Below are 23972 nucleotides of genomic sequence, written 5' to 3' on the forward strand. Positions count from 1 at the left end.
ACTGAGGTAAGGGTAAGAGGACAAGCCATCTTGGTGACAGAGTCCACCACCACCAGGAAAGAGACCTGCTTTGAAAGGACAGTCAATTGGACGTTAATCTAGTGCGAAGGTTTTCTGGAGACATTCCATCAAAAGCAGGGGGCAGTGGTTCTTTGGGTCATCCGTGCCTGTCCTTGACCTGGATACAGTTGTTAACAACAGGGAGAATCCTGAATGGTGTCTTTCAGAGTTTTACACAGCCCTGGGGCCAATGAGATTGCATACCTTTTTCTGCTGCCAGATTCATTGAGACCCTGATCCCCACCATGCACTCCAGTAAGCCACCAAGGTAAACTGTTTGCCTTAATAGGTTAACCCAGCATTCTGCACTATCCCACAGTCTTGATAGATGACAGTCTAACTCATCATATGCCTACACAGATGCTACTGCTTCCCTGATAGATGTAGCCAGGGACACAAAGTTCTCTGGTTGAAGACTCTCCCTTAGTAGGGCTGCCTCCACTGCTCCCTCGCCTTCGGGATTGAGGATTGGACATCTGATAGGTAGTTTGGGCTGCTTAGTATGAGTAGAGTTCAAGTCTAAGAATGAAAGACACATTCCCTTGTGTGTAATAAATCTGAGTCTCAGTTACTCAGATTGCAGTAATCTAAGCACTCTGGTCGAAGATGCAGGTCCACTCAAGGCTGTGCTTCCAGTATTGACTGCAGCCTTGAATCCCACACTGGGTGATTGCCCTCAGCTGGAGCTGGCTTCAGGACAAGACTACAGGGACTACAAGGAATAGGTAGAGTCCTGGTGGGAAAGGATAAGCCCTACAGCTGTGCATTAAGCCTTCACACAATGAGTATTGAATGGATGAAGTAGTGATTCAGTCTACATGTGAGCAATTCCAACATGGGTGGAGGGGGTGGGGGAGATTATTTCCTAAAATAACTCTTCAGACTCTTAAAGGATTATTCCTTGTTTTGAATTAAATCTATCTTCATTTAACTTCCAGTCCTTTGCCCTACAAATATCTCTTGGGGCCATATCAAGTCTATCCATTCTTTCAAATGAAGACAGCTGTCAATGTTCCTGAGTCTTCTTTCTTCGATTCCTTTCATCTGTCCTCATCTGGTGACTCACCTCTGAGCATTCTCCAATACATCTACTTGCCTCCGCGTGGTAAAAGAATGCAGTACTCCAGGTGTGGTCTGATGGGCATCAAGTACAATGAGATGGATCCCTCCCTTGTTAAAGACGGTGTGCTTTTATTGTTATCACATCAGAAATTTACTGGGTTAGCTATATTTGCTAAAACCTGCCTTTCCACTCTTCCCTCTTTATGCAGTTGTTTGTGGAGCCAAGTATAAGTTGTAACATCTAGAACACGATGCCTGATTTGTGGTCTAACTCATTTTTTTAAAATGGTCTAACTCAATATAATAATAATCATTATTATTAACTTCATCTTATTAGCTATGACCATTATAAAATAAAATTACCACTTAAAATGTTAGCTCAGGCCCCACCTCCTTTAGCCTCAGAAATGGAAACGCTACCTTGCAATACATCTGCTTTTGAATTTTCAGACCACATTGTTGTATCCCGCCCCTTTTAGCCAGGCCACCTCTAATTAAGGCCCGCCCCCAGAGCGGCCCCTCCCTGGCCCCTCCCCTGGCCCTCAGCTCCTCAGCACCCGCCCACTCCTAGCCCGAGGCGGGAAACGCTGGACGTAGCTGCTGATTGGCTGGCTGGGGCGCAGCTTGATGGCGTCGGGCTGGCGAGCGGAGGTCCTGGCAGTGGCCCGCGGGCGACAGCTGCCAGTGTGAGGGGGCCCGTGGTCAGAGCGTGCTGTGGCCTTGGGGAGTGGGAATTGGAGACACGAGCCCTCCTTATACTTCGCCATGAGTTTCCTGATCGACTCCAGCATCATGATTACCTCCCAGGTGAGCCACCGCGTTCTGCCCCAGGACTCCTCAGCCTCCCTTTCCCGAGTCGTCTCCTCCGGGCCTCAGCGATGCGGGCTGGCCCGGGGTCTCGGTCTTCTCGCCCGCGGCCAGTGCCCGCCTCACCCGTGTCCAGAGCTCGGGGAGAGTGTGGGATTTGCTGCACCTGGTTCCCTGTCCCCTAGCTGTCAGGAGGCGTCCTGCGGCGGTCCGCGCCTCCCACCCCACCCCCAGGTTTTCCGTTCACTTTTGAGAGAGGTCAGGTGGCCTTAGCTCTCAGAGCGGATGCCATGAGAAGCGAGCTGCCCCCAAAGCGCCCCGAAGCTCTGGACTGCGCCGCTGATTCATGGATTAGGGAAGAGTGGGGTTCCGGGCGCGGAGGGAGCGACTCGCCAATCCCTGCTGGCTCCTGGGGACACGTGAAGGCTTTGCTGGTTTAGCTGTCAAATCCTGAATCCGGATGCGGAGAAATTTGCCGCCGTCACTTCAGAGATCTAATAAGTATCAGGTTTCGTTTGTACAGTAACACCTCCATCCTTCATCCTCTATTTGCTGCCCACGCTTTCGGATCTTTTCCTAACCCTTTTTCCTTCCCGATTGGCCACCTTCATTCATTCGTACAGTCAGCAAACTTTTTATCGAGCATTATATAAAGTTCTGGGGATACAAACCTAAAATAAGACAGACTTGTCCCTGCTCTGTAGAAACTTCATCTAGTGAGCCTTTTGCTTTTACCATGTCAGTTCATTGAGTTACTCTTTTATTTTCTTCACAGCATTTATCATAGCACTGATATTTATGTATTTGTTTATGAATTTATTTTTTGAGATACATTCTTCATAGCTCTATCCTCCCTCCAAGTGTGAGCACTCAATAAATATTTGTTGGCCAACTGATAAAATTTGTAGAAGCTCAGACTACCTAATTACTGATCTTCCCTCCACCCCACCCCCATTTTTCCAGTAATTTAAAGTATTCTTTCTTAATTGTTCTTTTTTAAGTGGCACATGACAGAACCGTTCCTTCTGGGAGTTTAAAGTAAACTAAATCTTAGGGGTATTTTTTTTTCTGTTTTTGTATTGCTTTATCCTAATGCTTCTGTCTTCAGAGTGGAGCATTGTCCTTGTTTCTTGAAAACCTTTTATTAAAACATTGTTTTATTAATGTTTTATTAAAATGTTTTATTAAAACATTTTAGAGAGCATGAAACAAGGAACATCCTGATACGATAAATTTTTTGTTTTTAAAATTACCATTCTTTGTAAGTTTTCATAACTATAGTTTTTATTGGCTGCATAATTTTCAAATGCATCAATGTACAAAAATCTGGACATGTAATTCTCTTGCTTTTCTAACTTTTCCAAGGCTTCCTGTTGCCCTTTATGACAACTCAGGGTTATTTTTAGCCCTAGTACCAACTCAAGAAAAATGACAATATTTAAGTAGCGTTTTTTTCACTCAGAATAAAAATAAGAATGTCAGTGAGGAAATTGGCATTACATTATAACACTAAGATGGTTATAACCATTTTTAACAAGGATATAATTGATTGATAAGTTGAACCAAGAAAGTGGCTTTCTGATCTTGTATGCCATATAATACTTTAACTTTCACACATGCATTCACATGCAATATTAAATTTAATTCTCAAGCCTGCTCTTTACAAGTGAGGAACTAAGACCCGAAGAATCCTTTGTGTGGAATTGTTCTCTGTTCACATATTTATGTGGCTACTTCATCATCATTTAGGTATCAGTAAAAATGTCACTTCAGGGAGGCTTTACCTGATGCCCTACCCCCAGTCAAGGTAGCCTCCATTCCAGCCATCTTCTGTCTCATGTCCCAGTTTTAGTTTCTTCTTCATATCTATCACGTGTTTGTTTGTGTTCGTTAGATGTAAACTCCATGAGGTCCAGGATACTCTCTGTCTTGTTTCTGCTGTATTCCCCAGCATCTAGATCAGTTTCTGGCACATAGTAGTCCTAGTAAATATTTAATAAAAAGCACCTTTCTGGAGAGGTGTGAGTACCTTAGAAACACCTTCCCCTCATTTTTCCTGTTTTGTATGAACTGAAAGATTTATTTGAAACGAAATCTGAAATCAGAGGTCACATATTGAAGCTGGTCTGCCTCAGGCAACATCCTGGTGTAGAGATTGTCACAGGATAAAGTTCACATCCTTAATGTGGCTTATGGGGTCTCTTATGATGAGACCCAGCTCTTACCTCTTCACTTCAGCCTTGGCCCTCACCATTTCTCACTTCAACTTATAACACACTAGCCTTAACTAAACTTCTTTTCGTTCCTTAACCTGGCCATGCTACCATGCCTCCAGGTTTCCACCAGTCTGTTCTCTTTCTGGACCTTTTCCCCATATCCCTCCACTTCTTTCTCCTGGCTAACTCCTATTCAGCCTTCAGATCTCAACATGGATATCCAAAAAACCTCTTCCAGACTGGACTAGATGTCCCTATACATGTTTTCCTAGTACCCTTTGCCCGCTTCACTTATAACAGCACTATCACATTGTTTCATAATTACTTGTCTATCTCCTCCGTAGATTATAAATTTCTTAAGGCAGTGTCCATGCTCTCTTGTTTGCCATTCTACCCCTAGGGCCTGGCACATATTAGACACTAATAAATATTTGTTAAATAAATAAAAGTGTAAATAAATGATCCAAGAAAGGGATCTTTTATTGTCAGTTCTTTAATAACTGTCCTGCCAATGGCCATCTATTTTTTTCAAATCTGTAGCTAATTTTCAATGTAGGAGTTATTTTTTGTAAAAGCAACTGTTATCTAACCTCTGTTTTCAGCCTTCTCTACAGTTGTAAGACTTATCAGTTCCAAAGTACACTCTTAAGTCCCAAGGTCAAGACTGCACAATTTCAAAAATATTCTTTTTGAATAAGAGCTGTGCACTTTCTATTTTATTTGCAAAAATGTTTGAAATCGCTTTTACCTTTTGCATGCTTTTTAGATCCTCTGTAATCTTGCCAGAATTCATATTAATCTTGGACTTCTTGAATTCTCCTGGTATTTTTTTTATATTAGTTGTGTAAAACTCTTTTTAAGTGTTTCTTCAATGTGAAAGGAGCCCACAATGAAATATAAAGGTATGTATCTCTCTTTTTCTTCCGTTTCCCACCCCCTCATATAGACTTATCAATTTCACTTGTTTTCTTTTCCTTGTCTAAATCCCATTTCAGAGTGCTCTTAGTGAAATATTTTATTCTTTTTTCATCCATCTCCACCATATACACTACTCCCTAAATTTCTAACTTCTCCATCTGCAGTCATGACTTCAGAAGTCATTTAAATATGGCCTCTAAACTATAAATTTAAATGTCTCCACTGGTAATGTTTTTCTTTTTTTAAGATGTTGGGGGTAGGAGTTTATTAAATTTATTTATTTTTGCTGTGTTGGGTCTTTGTTTCTGTGCGAGGGCTTTCTCTAGTCGTGGCAAGCGGGGGCTACTCTTCATCGCGGTGCGCGGGCCTCTCACTATCGCAGCCTCTCTTGTTGCGGAGCACAGGCTCCAGATGCGCAGGCTCAGTAGTTGTGGCTCACGGGCCTAGTTGCTCCGCGGCATGTGAGATCCTCCCAGACCAGGGCTCGAACCCGTGTCCCCTGCACTAGCAGGCAGATTCTCAACCACTGTGCCACCAGGGAAGCCCCTGGTAATGATTTATAATAGCCAAAGGATCTCCCAGGTAGTCTAGGGGTATTTTCTCCTAATCTATTCACCCTCTTTCTTTTCTACTCGGTCTGGATTCATGGATCCAAGCTACTTTCTCATACCCTCTTGTTTCTTTACCTACGTATAAAAGTCCACGCTCGGATCACTGCTATAGTTTGTCTACTACTAACTCAGGGGCCTAAAGCCTTCTGTAGAAAATCATACAACTGTGCAGATTGCCAGTGCCATAAGTTTATGGACACCCTTAGCTCACTGAATCATTTTTTTTCTTGACTTTAATCAGCTGCTTGTTTCCTTCCCCTCATAATTTCTCTGAGTCTTTATCACTCTTTTCAAAGCTCCCTTTTCCATTTTCACCTCTCCTACTCTTAGCAGACCGCCTTGCCTCCTACTTTATCAACAAAACTGAGGCCAAGAGGTATGAGCTCCTTCTATTTCCTATATCTTAATCTAAGCAGTTATTTATATCCACAACCATTCCCAATTCCTTTCCTCCCATGTGAGAAAATAAGGTGCCCCTTACTCCTGTTTAAGGCGATGTTTTCCACCTGTGCCTTTGATCATGGAGGAGCTTATTGGGAAGTGGTTAAAAGCACAAGTTTTGGAGTCGGCCACCCCAACTTCAGCTTGAATCCTAATTCTGAAACTTACTATAAATGGGTTAACTTCTGTTAAGCCTCAGCCTTCGCTGTAATGAAGACAATCAAACTGCCTTATCTGGTTTTCATGATTAATGAGATTGCAAGGCTAAGCACTTAGAGTTCCTGGAATATACCACATGGTCAGTAAAAGGTAGCTGTTGCTAATAATAATAAATGAATAACATCATCAACTCACCTCCAGTGTTCTATCAGTTCCTTCTCATATTTGTTTATCTCTTTACTGCTTTCTTCCCCTTGGCCTGTAAATGTTTCTCTTTACCCCACATGCTTCTTTAGGCTACTCTCTGTTTTCTCTCTGTCTCATTCTTGGCTGTCCCTTGGGTGATTTGTGTTTATTGTCTCTACTGCCTTACCCGCCCCCGCCCCACCTCCCCGCCGCGGGCATCCCCAGCCCACTAGAGTCTGGTTGCTGCCTCCACCTCACTACTCAAACTGTTTTCCAAAGGTCAGCATTGACCTACAAGTTACCAAGTCCTTTGAGCATTTTCAGTGCTGGTTCTATTGCCCGTCTCTGCTTCATTTAACACTCCTTTAAACTCTATTTCCTTTGCTTCAGGATACCACGGTGTCCTGGTGCCTATTATTTCTCTGACCATTCCTCCTCTGTCTCCTTCCTGGTCTCTTCTTCCCATTCCTTCCCTCTACTGTTTTCTTCCTGGCATATTGCCTTCTTCACTCTACATACTATTCCTGGGTGATCTCATATTCTTTGGTGGTTTCAGCTCTTAGGTGCATCTCAGCCCTACCTTCCTAATCTGTCTTTTATGTCAATTTGGATTGCCCTCAAGCACTTAGCACATCTAAAAGTGAATCCATCATAGTCCTATCTCCCACCCTCATTCCCAAACCTTTGTTTTCTTGCAGTAGTCTTTGTGTAAAGTGGGTGGCCTCACTCTTCATCCTGTATCCCAAACTAGTCACTTTTGATTCCTCCCTGCTGATTTTACCTTCTAAGTACTCAGATCTGTTGCCTCCTCTCTAACCACAGATGTCTTAATTCAGGCCTATATCATCTTTCATCAGGACTGCTGCAACAACCTCCTATCATGTTTCTTTTTCTACAGTGTTGTTTCCCTCAAATAGCTACCATAATGCTCTATACAAAATAAACCCAGCCATGTCTTTTCTGTATTTAAATAACTCCTCATCACCTACAGACTATGATCCAAGCTCTTTACAGTGGCCTCCAGGGCTTTCAGTCATTAGTTCTCTGTTCCTCCTCTCTTAGCCTTATTTTTAACCACTTCTTTCTTTGAATTTTATCTTCCAGCAGCACCAAACCGTGTGTAGTTACCAGTATATACCATACTATCGGGTTGGCCCAAAAGTTCGTTCAGGTCTTTCCGTAACATAACATCTTATGGAAAAACCCAAACGAACTTCTGGGCCAACCCAATATTTCTTACCTTTGTGCCTTTACTCATGCTCTTTGCTGTCTGAAAAGAAAGCCCTGTCCTTCTACCCCCACTACCTGTCTTTTACCTGCCTAAGTCTTTTTCATCTTTTAAGAGTGTTTGTTTGTTTAATATTTTAGGGATGGTGGAAACCTTTGAGTGTGTGGTGAATACCTTGGAACCTCTCTCTAGAGAAATGCATATAACCCCCAAATTTGCACATGATATCAGGTTTTAACCCTAAATTAAATCCTCCTTCATTCTAAGGTATTATCATCCCCAGAAAAATGTGTCCTAACCCCCTGCCAGACTGGTTTAGTTTCCCTCTTTCATATTCTTTTACAATATCATGTGTATGTCTCACATTATGATTATTTAGTGTCTTTGCCACTATACTATACCTCCTTGAGGGTAGTAACTATCTTACTCAGCTTTTTGTCCCCAGCACCTAGCACAGCACATAGAAGTTATTACCAAAAAATTGAGATTGAATGTTCCTGAAGAAGAACAAAACATCTTTCACTGTGGACCATTTATCCATTCAGCAAACATTTATGGAGAGAGCCTGCTATGTGCCAGGCATTGTGCTGTGTGCTGAAGATACAAAGATTAACAAGACAAACATGATCCTTATCCTCACAGAACTTACAGTCTAATGCCTTTTTAAAAAGCATGTATTTGGGCTTCCCTGGTGGCGCAGTGGTTGAGAGTCCACCTGCCGATGCAGGGGACACGGGTTCGTGCCCCCGGTCCAGGAGGATCCCACATGTCGCGGAGCGGCTGGGCCCATGAGCCATGACCGCTGAGCCTGCGCGTCCGGAGCCTGTGCTCCACAGCGGGAGAGGCTGCAGCAGTGAGAGGCCCGCGTACCGCAAAAAAAAAAAAAAAAAGCATGTATTTAAATTAGACATTAAAAAACTGTGTGGTGAGCGCTTTGGTAAGGGAAATACAGGGTAGAATAGGATTATATAAAAAGAGCAAGTTACCTGTATTTGGGAGACCAGAGAAGGCCTTCAAGAGGTAGTAATAATTAAGTTGCGATCTGTAGGATAAGTAGGGAGGGGACTGGAGAGAAGTTCCCATCAGAGGATAACATCTGCCAAGGTCTTGGTATGAAAGAATGTTGTATCTAAAGAAGCAAAAGCAGTTCCATGTGGCTGAAAATATGAATTTGGTGGGTAGGAGGGACACAACAAGAGGAGGAGGAGTCTGCTAAACCATGCTCAAAAGTTCACACTTGCTCCTAAAGTCAGTGGGAAGGCATAAAAGATTTTTTTTTCTGAAATAATGCCATTTGCAGCAAAGTGGATGGGCCTAGAGATTATCATACTAAGTGAAGTAAGTCAGAAAGAGAAAGACAAATACCATATGATATCACTTATATGTGGAATCTAAAATATGATGCAAATGAACTTTTTTATGAAACAGAAACAGACTCACAGACATAGAAAACAAACTTATGGTTACCAAAGGGGAAAAGGGATGGGGGAGGGATAAATTAGGAGTTTGGGATTAACAGATACAAACTACTATATATATAAAATAAACAACAAGGTCCTAATGGATAGCACAAGGAACCATATTCAATATTCTGTAATAAGCCATAATGGAAAAGAATATGAAAAAGAATATGTATATATATGTGTAACTGAACCATTTTGCTGTACACCAAAAACTAACACACCATTGTAAAGCAACTATAATTAAAAAAAATGTTATTCTTCAGTAAAGTTCCTAGCCAATATAAGAAGAAAAGAGGAGTTGTGTCAGAGTGTGTGTATGTAGAGAAAGTTCTATTTACCAGTGGAAAACAAATGAGCTTTAGAAAGCTGAACAGAGCTGTCATGTGGCTACTGTCTCTGATGCCAGCTTGAACCAAAACCGACAACGTGAGATCCTGCGATCTTTTGGCTTTATACTGAGATGGAAACCACTTTAGTGGATTAGGCAAGATGGTGGAGAATCAGAGAAAGGTCCAAAACATATAGAAAATATCACTCTGTCTACTACTTTCCTTTTTTTTTTTTTGCGGTACGTGGGCCTCTCACTGTTGTTTGCGGAGCACAGGCTCCGGACACGCAGGCTCAGCGGCCATGGCTCACGGGCCTAGCCGCTCCGCGGCATATGGGATCTTCCCGGACTGGGGCACAAACCCGCGTCCCCTGCATCGGAAGGTGAACTCTCAACCACTGTGCCACCAGGGAAGCCCCACTACTTTCCTTTTTTAAAAAAAAATCTTAAAAATAACTTCTTTTCCTTGAAGTTGTTTTGTTTTTCTAAATACTTGTAAGCAAGAATCATCTGTAAGAAGCAAGTTTCAGCGACTCCTTTTTTATTTGCTAATTTCTCTGGCTCATAAAATGATTATCATAAGATTACAGGAAAAATATATACTTTAATTTTTTGTCTAACTTAAACAAGGATAATTTCAAAAATTGAAGAGCCTTTCAACATCTAGTCCCAGTGTTGAGGACTTTAATAAGTAGATCTTATATGGGTGGATGTGGTCTTTAATCTCTGAAATAAGCTATTTAGTTAGGCGACCTTTTATCGTAAAATAGTCTGTAGAAGACATTTATCAAAAGATTATTTATATTGACCTTCTATCTTCTTTCTCCCCCAGATATTTTTCTTTGGATTTGGGTGGCTTTTTTTCATGCGACAACTGTTTAAGGACTACGAGGTGAGAAGAGATCATTTTGATTATGCTAATATTATATGAATTTAGATTGTTTTAAATGAGACAAGAAAAATACCTCCATTAAAGAAAAATCACGTTCGAGAAAGACAAATATCATGTGATATCACTTATATGTGAAATCTAAAGAAAATGATACAAGTGAACTTATTTACAAAACAGAAGTAGACTCACAGACGTAGAAAACAAACTCACGGTTACCAAAGGGGAAAGTGGGGGGTTGGGGGGGGTAAACTGGGAGTTTGGTTTTAACAGATATACACACTACTATATATAAAGTAGATAAACAACAAGGACCTACTGTAGAGCACAGGGAACTGTAGTCAGTATCTTGTAATAACCTATAATGGAAAGGAATCTGAAAATGTATATATATATATATATATATATATATCTGAATCAGCTGTACACATGAAACATCGTAAATCAGCTATACTTCAATTAAAAACAAAATGAATTATGCTTGAACTTCCATGACCTGTGATGGCCAAGAAAAAAAAAGAAGAATCACGTTTACTCCCAAGATGGGAAGTTTTTGCCACTATATAATTCTTAAATTGGAGAATATAATCAAGCTTAGTTGATTTTTTTTTTTTAAGGCAAGTTGTGTATAGCCCAGGAGCCAGGATCAAGAAATATCATGCCTTAGTCATATCAGTATATATACCAATAGCAGATAGTTATTCTTTGGGAGAGAATTTAACTTATAATGTCTCATAAATGTGCTCATTCATTTGGTATCTGGCCTTCAGTGTTAATTACCAATCGTACATCCTAAGTTAATACCAAATTCTAAGGTTGGTTCGATTCGTATCTTAAGCCTTGAATTCAGAAAGACAACAGCCTACACTGGACATTTCCTAATTAATCTTTCTCATTTAGTAATAAGCTCAATGGTTATGGACTATCTGGGGTCATTTCTAGTATGTTCTCCATTAAACTTCCCCAGGGAGTTTGAGTTATTGTCTGAAATAGCCCAGAATTCCAGAGATTCTGTTCTGCTCAATACTTTAAGGCCTCCTAGGGAAGGTTCTAATACTGGTCCAAGGTCTGCAGAATGTTGAAGTAACCCTTTTAGCACTAACCTGTATATATAAATCTGTAATTTTTTTTGTCAGTGTGCATCAGGAATTCTAAATGCTGCTTCTGACCCTGTCACTTCATCTTCTTGTGCTTTAAATTTTTCATCCACAGGAGGAGGATGATAATAGTGACCCATGAATTAGAAGTACTACCTACTTTCATCTATTTCTTTAGCCCCAGACTAGTTACTGTCATGGCCCTGTTTCTAACAACTTGAGAATTTCCTTAATATAAGTTTTCTGACTTGTAACCAGAAGGTTATCAACTCAATATTTCACATAAGGAAGTGACTTTTAGTCTCTATTTGACTTTTAACAGGTGCGTCAGTATGTGGTACAGGTGATCTTCTCTGTGACTTTTGCATTTTCTTGCACCATGTTTGAGCTCATCATCTTTGAAATCTTAGGAGTATTGAATAGCAGGTGAGTAAGAGTACTAATTAGCTATCCTCTTAAAGAGACCTATGTTACTTTCTTTATGGTGCAAGATATACTGGGATCCCATATCTGAAAAAATATGTCTGATATGGGGTTAATATCCAAAGCATATAAAGGACTGATATAACTCAATAGCAAGAAAACCAAATAATCCAATTTAAAAATGGACAAAGGACCTGAATAGACATTTTTCCAAAGAAGATTTACAGGCCAACAGGTACATGAGAAAATGCTCAACATTACCAGTCATTAGGGAGATGCAAATTAAAACCACAATGAAAACAGTAAAACCACACCTCAGATCCGTTAGAGTGGCTACATCAAAAAGACAAAAGAGGGCTTCCCTGGTGGTACAGTGGTTAAGAATCCGCCTGCCAATGCAGGGGACACGGGTTTGAGCCCTGGTCTAGGAAGATCCCACATGCCATGGAGCAACTAAGCCAGTGTGCCACAACTACTGAGCCTGCGCTCTAGAGCCTGTGAGCCACAACTACTGAGCCTGCACGCCACAACTACTGAAGCCTGTGTGCCTAGAGCCCATGCTCCGCAACAAGAGAAGCCACTGCAATGAGAAGTCCACGCACTGCAATGAAGAGTAGTCCCCTCTCACCACAACTAGAGAAAGCCCACACGCAGCAGCAAAGACCCAACACAGCCAAAATTAATAAATAAATAAATTTTTCAAAAAATTTAAAAAGACAAAAGATAACAAATAGTGGTGTGGATGTGGAGAAAAGGGAACCCTTGTGCACTGCTGATGGGATTGTAAATTGATATAGCCACCATGGAAAACAGTGTGGAGGCTCCTCAAAAAACTGAAAATAGAACTACCATATGATCCAGCAATTCCACTTCTGGAAATATATCCAAAGGAAATTAAAACACTGACTCAAAAGAATATCTGCACCCCATGTTCATAACAACATTATTTACAATAGCCAAGATATGGAAAAAACCTAAGTGTCCATCAAAGGATGAATGGATAAAGTGTGGAATGTATATACAATGGAATATTATTCAATCACAAAAAATGAAAAAATCCTACCATTTGTGATAACACGGATGGACCTTGAAGGCATTATGCTAAGTGAAATAAGTCAGACAGAGAAAGACAAATACTGTATGATTTCACTTACATGTGGAACCTAAAAACAAAAATAAGAACACTAAACTCATAGAAAAAGAGATCAGATTGGTAGTTGCGAGAGGCGGGGTGTTTGAGTAGGGGGAATTGGAGGAAGGTGGTCAAAAGGTACAAATTTCCAGTTATAAGGTAAATAAGTTCTAGAACACTGCTGTGTGATATATAGGAAATTTAAGAGAGTAAATCCTAAGAGTTCTCAACACAAGGAGATTTTTTTTTTTGTATCTATACGAGAGAATGATGTTAACTAAACCTTTTGTAATAATTTTGCAGCATGTGTAAGTCAAACCATCATTCTAGACACCTTAAGCTTATACAGTGGTCTATGTTAGTTATTTCTCAATAAAACTAGAAAATAAAATTTATTATCACAATCTGGAAGTTTTACTGATATCTAAGCAGAGGTCAGCAACCTTTCCTGTAAAGAGCCAGATAGTAAATATTTTAGGCTTTGTGGGCCACACCGTTTCTATTGCAACTACTCAGCCCTGCTGTTGTAGAGCCAAAGCAGCCATAGGCAATATGTAGTCAAATGGGTGTGACTGTGTTCCAGTAAAACTTCATTTATAAAAACAGGTGCCTGGCTGGCCATAAGTAGTGATCTAAGTAGTGTAGAAAGGACTATGACTCAAATAGTCTAAAACCAAAATTATTGTTTTTGGTAGCTGATGTCCCCCAACTTTTGACTCATTTATAATTAACAATCCCATATAGTAAGACACCTCACTCAGTTACTTGGATTTATATTCCTCAAATAGCTTATCTTAAAGAGTATGGAAGTAGCATTGCTAAAATCTCGTTCTTCTTTAGGTGCTTTTTTGGGGGATTGGGTAGGCTGAGACATGTCTTCAGTTATACCTATCTTTTCATACTAACATTTGGTCCTACTATGTAACAGAATTATGGACTGTGATCATATATTATTACCTGTGCAATGACTATTCAGAATACTTTTCAAAGGAAAATCTTGGACCTGACCAAGAGTGTTCTTTTGGCTCCTCTCTAAACAGAAGTGGTATAGCCTCCTATTCAAATATGTAATCTTGTTGGTATCCTTAATTTTCTCAAGAGAATGTCATTTTACCCTCAGCTCAAATGACAGTTAAAATATATGGTTTGCTTTTAATTGGCAATATGGATTACACGTGTCATTTCAAACCCACTGCCTCCCAATATCTTTCAGAAACTTAGCTGAAATACTAAGTATGATTGCCTGGAGGATGTGCATATTGTTTGTTTCTCCATATGCTCAAAAGTGGGTAATCCAGATGAGCAAAAGCTGTCAGTTTATCTAAACCAAATGGTATTGGCTCTCTGTAGGGTAGCCTTTACTGAATAGCTCTTTATTTTATGATTCCTGCCATCTACACTAAGGAGTAAGCAGAAGAAATAGCCCTCTGAAACTCATCAGTGTTTCTCTTGAAAGGATGTTGTGAAGAACATTGTTAATTGCCCTCATATTTTCTTCTTTATGAAATCTTTGGAGAAATTTCAATATGATCATGGTAATAATTCAGTAATAATAAATCAGTAGTAATTATGCTTACTTTATGTAATTTGTTTTTCCTTACATGCACTATGATTTATCTAACTGATCAATTTTTCTATTTTACATTGACTATTAGAAAACGTAAAGCTAAATTTATGACCCACCTGTAGCAAGTTTCTAGAACTTTATGGTGAGCATTTTCATAATAACCATCAGGCCTGCCCTGATATTCTACCTATATTTTGCCACTGTTTTTCCTTCCTTTCTTATTTCCTTATAGTTTATTTCATCATCCTGTATTTTATATGTACTCATAAACCACTTAACCACTTAACCTTTTTTGAAACAAGGCCTAGTTTTAAGTAAGTTTAAAATCAATAAACTTGACACCATCGAGAAAGTGAACAGATATCCCACAAATTGGAGAAAATTTTTGTAAATCATGAATCTGCTATGGGACTTCAATCTAGAATATATAAAGAACTCTTATAACTCAATAATAAAAAGACAGATATCACAATTAAAAAATGGACAAAGGATCTGAATAGGCATTTCTCCAAATAAGATATGCAAATGGACAATAAGCACATGAAAAGATGCTCAACGTCTTTAGCCATCAGGGAAATGCAAATCAAAACCACAATGTAACACCACTTGACACCCACTAGGATGGCTATAACCAAAAAGACAATAACAAGTGTTGACAAGGCTGTGGAGAAATTGGAACCCTCATTTGCTATGGGTAAGAGGTAAATGATACAGCCACTTTGCAAAATAATGGCAGTCTTCAAAAAATTAAATATAGAGTTATTATATGACCCAGCAATTCCACTCCCTGGTAGATACCTAAAGAGAAATTAAAACATGTCTACACAAAAAACTCCTATATGAATATTTATAGCATTGCTATTTATAATAGCATTACTATTTATAATAGCTAAAAAGTAGAACAACCCAAATGTTCACCAACTAATGAATGGATAAACAAGATGTGGTATATTCATACAATGGTATGAATATTATTCAGCCATAAAAAGGAATGAAGTATCGATAGATGCTACACATTGTTGAACCTTGAAAACATTATGCTAAGTTAAAGAAGTCAGTCACAAAAGATCACATATTACATGATTCCACATACATGAGATGTCCAGAATATGTAAGTCCATAGAGACAGAGAGTATATTGGTGGTTTCCTAGGGCTGGGGAGGTTGAAAGGAAAGGGGAGTGATTGCTAATGGGTACTGGGTTTCATCATGGAGTGAGAAAAATGTTCTGAAATTGATTGTAGTGATGGTTGCACAATGATGTGACTACACTAAAAACCATTATATTGTACACTTTAAACATGTGAATTATGTCTCAATAAATTGTTATAAAAAGAAGCCCTAAAAATATTTTAATCAATAAGTAAAATATATTTTATAAGCAGTAGTAAAAGTGGTCATGCAAATCAGATGTTTATACTGAGAGTACAGAAGTATTTATGTGTCTTTATAACACATATTAACATTTATTTTCTTTTAACTCATATTGAAATAGGACTCCCAGTGGTAAGTGAAACAAGTCATTCTACCAATAATATATATTGATAAATGTTATTATATATTGTCTATGAATATGACTAGAGCATTAACATTCTCAATTTAATAAGTAAAATTCTTAGGAGGTTAAGATGGCCATATATACCTTTCAGAACTTTGTATTTTTTAATCTCTATAAATGAGCAGATAGTAACAACCTAGTTGACTAATTAGATGGAATATATTCAGTATTGAGTTCAAAGAGCAAGAGATCCTTTGAAAGACTAAAGAGAGTGAAAGTAGCTGCCCTCTTCCCCTCCTAGTGATATTCTTTGACATTTGTTTCAGCTCCCGTTATTTTCACTGGAAAATGAACCTGTGTGTAATTCTGTTGATCCTGGTTTTCATGGTGCCTTTTTACATTGGCTATTTTATTGTGAGCAACATCCGACTATGTGAGTATTTTACCCTCAGGTCAGCACATAAGATGAGTATTCTTAGGGATTGAGGGTGTAGAGAGTTTCATTTCTATATTACTTTCAGTAGCTACTGTTGTTTGAGGGCACCTCATACACAGCATCTTTAAAAGATTGGTACAAGGGGCTTCCCTCGTGGCACAGTGGTTGAGAGTCCGCCTGCCGATGCAGGGGACACGGGTTCGTGCCCTGGTCTGGGAAGATCCCACATGCCGCGGAGCGGCTAGGCCCGTGAGCCATGGCCGCTGAGGCTGTGCGTCTGGAGCCTGTGCTCCACAGTGGGAGAGGCCGCAACAGTGAGTAGGCCCACGTACCGCAAAAAAAAAAAAAAAAAAAAAAAAAGATTGGTACAAAATAAATACTGAATGAATGATTAGGTTATTTGTCCTGCCACAGCTTTATTTGTTTCTACTATAATATCTTTCCTTTCATTTTTCCAATGCAGGGTACTATTTGTACTTTCTGATTTGTACTGGGAATTGTTGTTAGTACTTTATCAGAAAATGACCTTCCCCCCCTTTAACTGTCATTTTAAAAGACTTCTTGCATTCTTAATTTATTTATTTATTTATTTTTGGCTGCATTGGGTCTTCGTTGCTGCACGCAGGCTTTCTCTAGTTGCGGGGAGAGAGGGCTACTCTTTGTTGTGGTGCAGGGGCTTCTCATTGCAGTGGCTTCCCTTGTTGCGGAGCACAGACTCTAGGGTGCGCGGGCTTCAGTAGCTACAGCACAAGGGCTCAGTAGTTGTGGCTCACGGGCTCTAGAGCACAGGCTCAGTAGTTGTGGCGCACAGACTTAGTTGCTTCACAGCATGTGGGATCTTCCTGGACCAGGGCTCAAGCCCGTGTCTCCTGCATTGGCAGGCAGATTCTTAACCACTGCACCACCAGGGAAACCCAAGAATTCTTGCATTCTTAAAAAAAAAGAAATGTCTCCCCTAACTCAACCCACATCTTAATTTCAGCCAAATTTCTCTTATGATGGTAAGAGGTTTAGAAAACAATTTCTAAAACTTATATTGTTCCATCATTCATTTGCCAAGTGAGCAAGCCAACCAAATATTAATTAGAATGATCCCATAAACTTATGTAGAGAAAGCTCTTTATCATATATCTATTTCACCTTGTCTCCTCTTTCTTAGTGCATAAACAGCGACTGCTTTTTTCCTGTCTCTTATGGTTGACCTTTATGTATTTCTTCTGGAAACTAGGAGATCCATTTCCCATTCTCAGCCCAAAACATGGTGAGTGTATATGTGGTGGGGAGAGGGAAAGTGTTGTTTATAATTTTCTAATTTGAAAAAAATCAATTTTGAGTTATAAATATCAAATATATATACACATAGTAAATATATAGTAAATATATAAACACATAGTTGCCAATTGTGATTATTATCATCACGGAGCAAACAGGTTGCTATGATAGAGAATAATGCAGATAAGGATATCAAATTTAATGCAAGGCCTTAGCGGCAACCTTTCTGAGGAGGTGGTATTCAAGCTGAGATTTAAAGGACAAGGTCAAAGGTAGACCCAGCAGGAAGGCACAGGAAACATCATGTAAAGCCCTGAGGTAAAAAAAGACTGGTGTATTCAAGAGTGAGTAAGAGACAGAATGGAGACTAGCGGTATAGATTTTTTATTTGGGTGACTAGATAGCTGGTGGTGTCATTTGCTGAGATAAGTAATACAGAAGAAGGAAGATAATTTTAGTTTGGGATATGTTGAATTTGAGTTGCCTGTGTGCATCTAAGTGATATTCAGTAGGTAATTGGATACACAAGTCAGGAACTTAGGAAAAAGGTATGGATTTATCTGTCCTCTTGGAGATAATTTCCGGAATCTGAAAAGTTAGACGTCAGCTAAATGCCATTAGGTGAGACTGGGGAAACAGGCAAGATCATCCAAGGAAAATGTATAGACAGAAATGAAAGAAGGAATTCTGGCCCATGCAGAGCAAAAAAAAAAAGACCAAGAAAAATCAAGTAGAGAAGGAAATGGGAAAACCAAGGGAAATTGTGGTATGAAAGCCAAAAAAGGAAAATAATTTTAAATAGGAATGATTCAATATCATAAGTGATTGAATAAAACAAGGATTGGAAAATGTTGTTGAATTTTGCAACCAGAAGAAAATTTGTGACCATATTATAATAATGGCTAAGAGTCCAAGCTCTAGAGCTAGACTGTTTGGGTTTTAATCCTGACTCTGCCCCTTGTTAGCTGTGTGGCCTTGACTAAGTTACTTGACCTCTCTGTGCCTCAATTTCCTCATCTGTAAAATGTGATATTCAATAATATCCACCTCATAGGGTTGTTATGAGGATTAAATTAATTGTAAGTAGAATACTTAAAACAGTACCTGTTATATAACAGGTGCTTGGTGAGTGTTACCTATTCTATTGTCATTACAATTATTAATGAAAGTACTTTTCATTGGGTGAAGAAGAATGGGTTAAAAGCTGAATTGCAGCCAACTGAAGAATAAATGGAGGTGAAAGAAGCTTGGCTATTAAGGGGTAGATAGAGAGGATTGGTAACTAGATGTAAACTCAAGGCCAAGGACAGACTTTTTCTTAGGAAAGAGGCTTGAAACTGAAAGGAAAGAACCAGCAAAGGAGGAAAGATTGAAGATATGAGAGATAAGAGGACAGGAAATGGAACAAGATTTTGGAGGAGGTGGAAGGGAAATTAGATCAAAAGCGCAGGTAGAGAAGTCTTAGCTTTGGACACCATCTTGTTCTGAGGGGGGCAAGTTGGAAGGATGATTACAGATGCAAATATTTATAGTAGAATGAAGGTAGTTTATGTCTAATAACTTCTTTCTTATATAATAAGCACATTAGCTAAAAAGAACAGATTGGAAAAATGAGTTAAAGAGTATCTGCTGAGGGGTAGGGGGAGAAATGGCTGACCAAGGGCAAGAAAAGGATTCCTTAGTAGTGTGTGATTTCTGTTAAGACTGGAGACCATACACTTGTAATGGCATCAGTGTCAGTATGCATTCTAGCAGTTTGGGGCAGCTCAGTCATGGGCACAGGGAAGGCAGAGTGTTAGACTGATCCAGAGTTGGGAGTTTGCAGGATCAGTGCTTCAGGAGAAGAGTAGAGGACTGAAAGTCCTGGAGAAAGAAGTTAAAGCAAACAAGCTTGGAGTCCAAGCTCAGCAAAGAAGGAAATGGAAGGTTGGAGGAGGCAAAAGATTAGAGACCAGCAGTCATAATGACCTCTAAAATGGTGTAGTGGAAATACAGGCACAAGAGGACTCAAATATTGGAAGTTCAGCTTCAAAGCTAGTAGAATTCCTGAATGGCAGCTCTGGCATTAGGCCTTATGAGTGGTTGGCTGAAGTGATTCTATCCTAGAAATAGGAAGTGAAAACAAACTTAAACTAGTTTTTTCCTGTGACACTAAACTTCCTGAGTTATTCTTAGCATTGCTTTCTCTCATGTATCCCCAGTACATCAACAATAGCATTTATTTTAACTACCAAGTTGATTTTCAGCCTTCTCAAATAATAGGAAACAATTGATAATTAGAATACAACTGAGTATCAAAAACTCACGTACTTACATTTGAATTACTCATTCTATAAATTAGGCCCATTTATTAGATGCATTATGTGTGTATTGATGGCAAAAATGAATAAGACAAAGGTAGGTAAAGAGCTTATGACATTAGGGGAAAATGTATAGATTGAAGTTAACTATAGTAAGAAGTAGTATCTGCTATTTATACTTTTCCAGCAGATTTGCTTTCCTAATTTTTTTGCCAAACCTTTTACTAAAAGTACTACCTTTGTTAGAGTTCACACTACCTTGAATAAATAGACAATAAGTGTTACTTATAAGTGTTGTTATTATTATTATTTTACTATTACCATTACCCAAGAATAGAATGATTCTGGAAGCATTTGAGATAAGAAGAAAATCAATAGACATATTTATTAGAGAAAAATCTACATATTAATAATGAAAATTTAGCTTATGTAAGTTAGCTAAAAGTAATGGTTGCTGTTTTCAGTGATGTTTCCTTTTGCTGTGCAGGTGAAAGCCGTTTTACCTGTATCACCTGACATTAATGTGCTTTGATATTTTTAGGGATCTTGTCCATAGAACAACTCATCAGCCGGGTAGGTGTGATTGGGGTGACTCTCATGGCTCTTCTTTCTGGATTTGGTGCTGTCAACTGCCCATACACTTACCTGTCCTACTTCCTCAGGTAACAAGAGTTTTGTCTCTTTTCTTTTTTCCCATTACTTATTAATACATATGTCACATCGTGCCACCATCATTAATACTTAAATGTTAGATCTATGACACTGCCTTTTTACTCTTCTCTGTCCTTATGGGCATTGACCTAGGAATCTTTCAAATAAGTCTTATCACTTACATTGCTTGCCCTTGTTATTTGTCCTACATTTATTTATTTTTAAAATGGCAATTTCAGTCTGATCTTCTCCACCCCCTTTTCACCCCCACTTTTTAAAGACACATTTTTAGTGGACAGCAATGTGAGCTAGTCTCAACCTCAGCAAATCAGTTCCTCCCAAAAGTAGAACAGTAGTTGACAATGCCAAGTTAAAACTGTGCATACACGTATATCCTAAATGTCACTGGATCAAAGTTAAGCAAGTCTATAAGAGAGCTAGTTACCTTCTACTCCCCTGAGGCCCCAGAAGAATTAGCTATTAAAAAATGACAACAAAAACATTTTTGCTTATTATAGTTATTTTAATATTCCTCAGAAAAAATACAGTTCCTTGAATTATAGGGTAACAATTGAGGTTTATGTGTTTCTCCAGCTGCCTTGTATTATGCCCAGGGATGGAACCCAAAACTTTGCTAACAGCTTGTGCTTATTATAGGAATGTGACTGACACAGATATTGTAGCCCTGGAACGGCGACTACTCCAAACCATGGATATGATCATAAGCAAAAAGAAAAGGTAAGATATCAGCACATTAATGCTGTTAGAATTTTTCAACAAGGAAATTTGACATGAATTGGTGCTAACAGGGAATTTCATCTCATTTCATTTTTAAGTTAGGGAACCATCAAAGACTTAGTGTCTAATCTTATGTGAAAGAAAATTTTCAAATTCAACCTTAGTTCCTAACTTTAGATAAATTCTCTTGAGATAAATTTTAGAATAACTTTTATATTTGAAGGTATTCTACACTGGATGTTTTAAAAGTCTATTGTGCTACATTTTTACAAACTTTTTCATGCCTTATTTCAACTTCCCTTTCTCCAACTACTTTAAAAAATCCTTCAAGTCTTCCAGCTATTGTTGTTTTTATTATTTAAAAACTACTTTTAAAATGTGTGTTTTTGAGGTGACATTTCTAGAAATCTGTATCACAGCGGGTAAAAGCATAGGCTCTAGATTCAGACTATCTGAATCTGAATCTTTGGCCTACAACTCACAGTGTGACTTTGAGCTAGTTGCTTTATTTCTTTATGTCTTGGTTTCCTTATCTGTAAAATGGAAATAATAATAATGAGTTGACTAACATGTAGAGTTCTTAGAACAGTGAACTATACATAGCCAAGGAAAACTATCTAACTTATTAATAATCTCAGCAGGACAATCATTTGGTTTTAATACTTTACCTTTATTTATTCATTCATATAGTCATTCACTTAATAATTATATAGAAAGCCTACTTTATGCGAGGCACTGTACTAAATGCTGAATACTACATAGAGATAGAATGATGAGCGAGGTAATCAGCTCCTACCTTCATGAAGCTTATTGGTCTACTGTTTTTATTAGAGTTATTAGTACTCATATAAAAATGATGTCATAGAAGTTTTAAATTGCATGAGTGTTTTTCCATTTCATGTTTCTTCTTTCAACACTTTACTGTAGTAAGATACATAATCAAGTCAAAGAAGACAATATAAGAGAGAACAATAAACATTAGAATGATAAAGAGGTCCAGATTCACCAACTAATTATTTATCTCCATTTGTATACATCTTTACTAAGGGAGTGGAAGTAGATACACATGTGTATACATTTGTTTACTTATTATGTTTTGTTCACATTCATGCTCTACAGTTTATTTTACATGAATGAATATGAATGTAGATTTTTAGAATATAACAACAAGAGCAACATTGTTCAATATTAAAAGATACTTGTATAGGAACATACTATTTTGATTCCCATGGTCATTCTCCCTTGGACTATATTTATTTTATTTATATAGAGAGATGAATATAAAGTCATGACCCATGTCACTGTGGACGTGCACTTTTAAGCCATTTCATCGCTAGTCATGCTGAGGAATTGGCTCTGATCTATACATGTACCCCTATAGACCTTGTTAAGTCAGGGTCTGGGATGGTTTGTGGTCCTGCCGTAGGTCTTACTAATTTGAGTGGCTCTCAGAAGAATCAGCCTCCCAACTTAACCTAATTATCACAGTTCTTTACCCAGTGGAGCTAACAGGGCAGATAGACAGCTAACATGACAACACTGCTACCTTCAAGGTTCATACAATGTCCTTGCTATTTACCAAAATACTGAAAAAATGTTTGCAGAAACACTCATAGTTGCAGAAGAGTAGTGACCAGAAAACATCTTTCAATTTAACAGCAGAGGGCCCTAGTGAGATGACATACACGAAAAATAGTATCTGTTATGTACAGAAAAGTTAATGGTGGAAAATGGGGGCAGGAAAGAGGCATACTGTCTTCTCACTTGGAACACTGAATAGAGGATAAGGTTTATAGTATTTGGAAAATATTCATCAAAAACCTAGTTCAGATAGTATAAATACGCTGAGTTAGTGATCAAAGCCTTTCAGCTTTTTTCAGTTTGAGAGAAATAAGTGACCTGTTATTTTGTTTGATTTTTCTGTTGACTTAGATTTTAAAGCTTTTGTTTTGGAGATCTATGATATAACTGAAGTATAGTCTTTTTTTCACAAACAATATTAGTTTTGAAATTGTAGTTTTGTAGAAGATAAAAAATACAATTATGCAACTATACACCATAGTATAAGGAAGAGAACTTGAACTAGACAATCACTTTACAAGAAACTTGTTAAGTCATCTTGAGCAAATACTAAACTGTCTCAGTTTTCTCATTTGTAAAATGGTGGGGTTAACTAAAAGGTCTCTAGGATCCCTTTCAACCCACAAATTCTGAATTTATACTTTTTCACACAGCTTATGACATACAAAAACAAAAAACCTAGAGTACGTAGAGTATGTAAAAGTTAATGCAAGCTATTACTATGAGGAAAAACTTTATCTCTACCCTTGAATTAGAAACAGGAAAAATTGTTAAAAACAAATATTCAAAGGCAATGGCAAATGAACAGAGACAGGTAGAAATTTGAAGAGTGTCAGGTAACTGCATGTTTGTGGTTTTCTTGCCTCGGAGTGCTCTTCAACCACTGCCCACTCAAGTATACAGATTGATA

The 23972-nt window shown here is 38.5% G+C and overlaps 1 protein-coding gene across 5 annotated transcripts in view; it reads left to right on the plus strand.

Annotated features, from left to right (window-relative positions):
• The first annotated feature begins 1724 nt into the window (after positions 1-1724).
• The window catches only part of LOC116755333 (Golgi pH regulator), a 42939-nt gene continuing 20691 nt past the window's right edge, over positions 1725-23972 (plus strand). For 4 of the 5 annotated variants that reach the window (XM_032634651.1, XM_032634661.1, XM_032634642.1 and 1 more), the window contains exons 1-7: positions 1725-1929; positions 10312-10371; positions 11788-11891; positions 16411-16517; positions 17680-17781; positions 20634-20754; positions 21401-21481. In XM_032634651.1, coding sequence (XP_032490542.1) covers positions 1888-1929; positions 10312-10371; positions 11788-11891; positions 16411-16517; positions 17680-17781; positions 20634-20754; positions 21401-21481 — 617 coding nt within the window. In that variant the 5' untranslated portion in view covers positions 1725-1887. The remainder of the gene's footprint in view (positions 1930-10311; positions 10372-11787; positions 11892-16410; positions 16518-17679; positions 17782-20633; positions 20755-21400; positions 21482-23972) is intronic. The other variant, XM_032634671.1, reaches the window with a different exon arrangement.

Source organism: Phocoena sinus, chromosome 1 (assembly GCF_008692025.1).
Source record: "Phocoena sinus isolate mPhoSin1 chromosome 1, mPhoSin1.pri, whole genome shotgun sequence".
NCBI classification, from domain to species: domain Eukaryota; kingdom Metazoa; phylum Chordata; class Mammalia; order Artiodactyla; family Phocoenidae; genus Phocoena; species Phocoena sinus.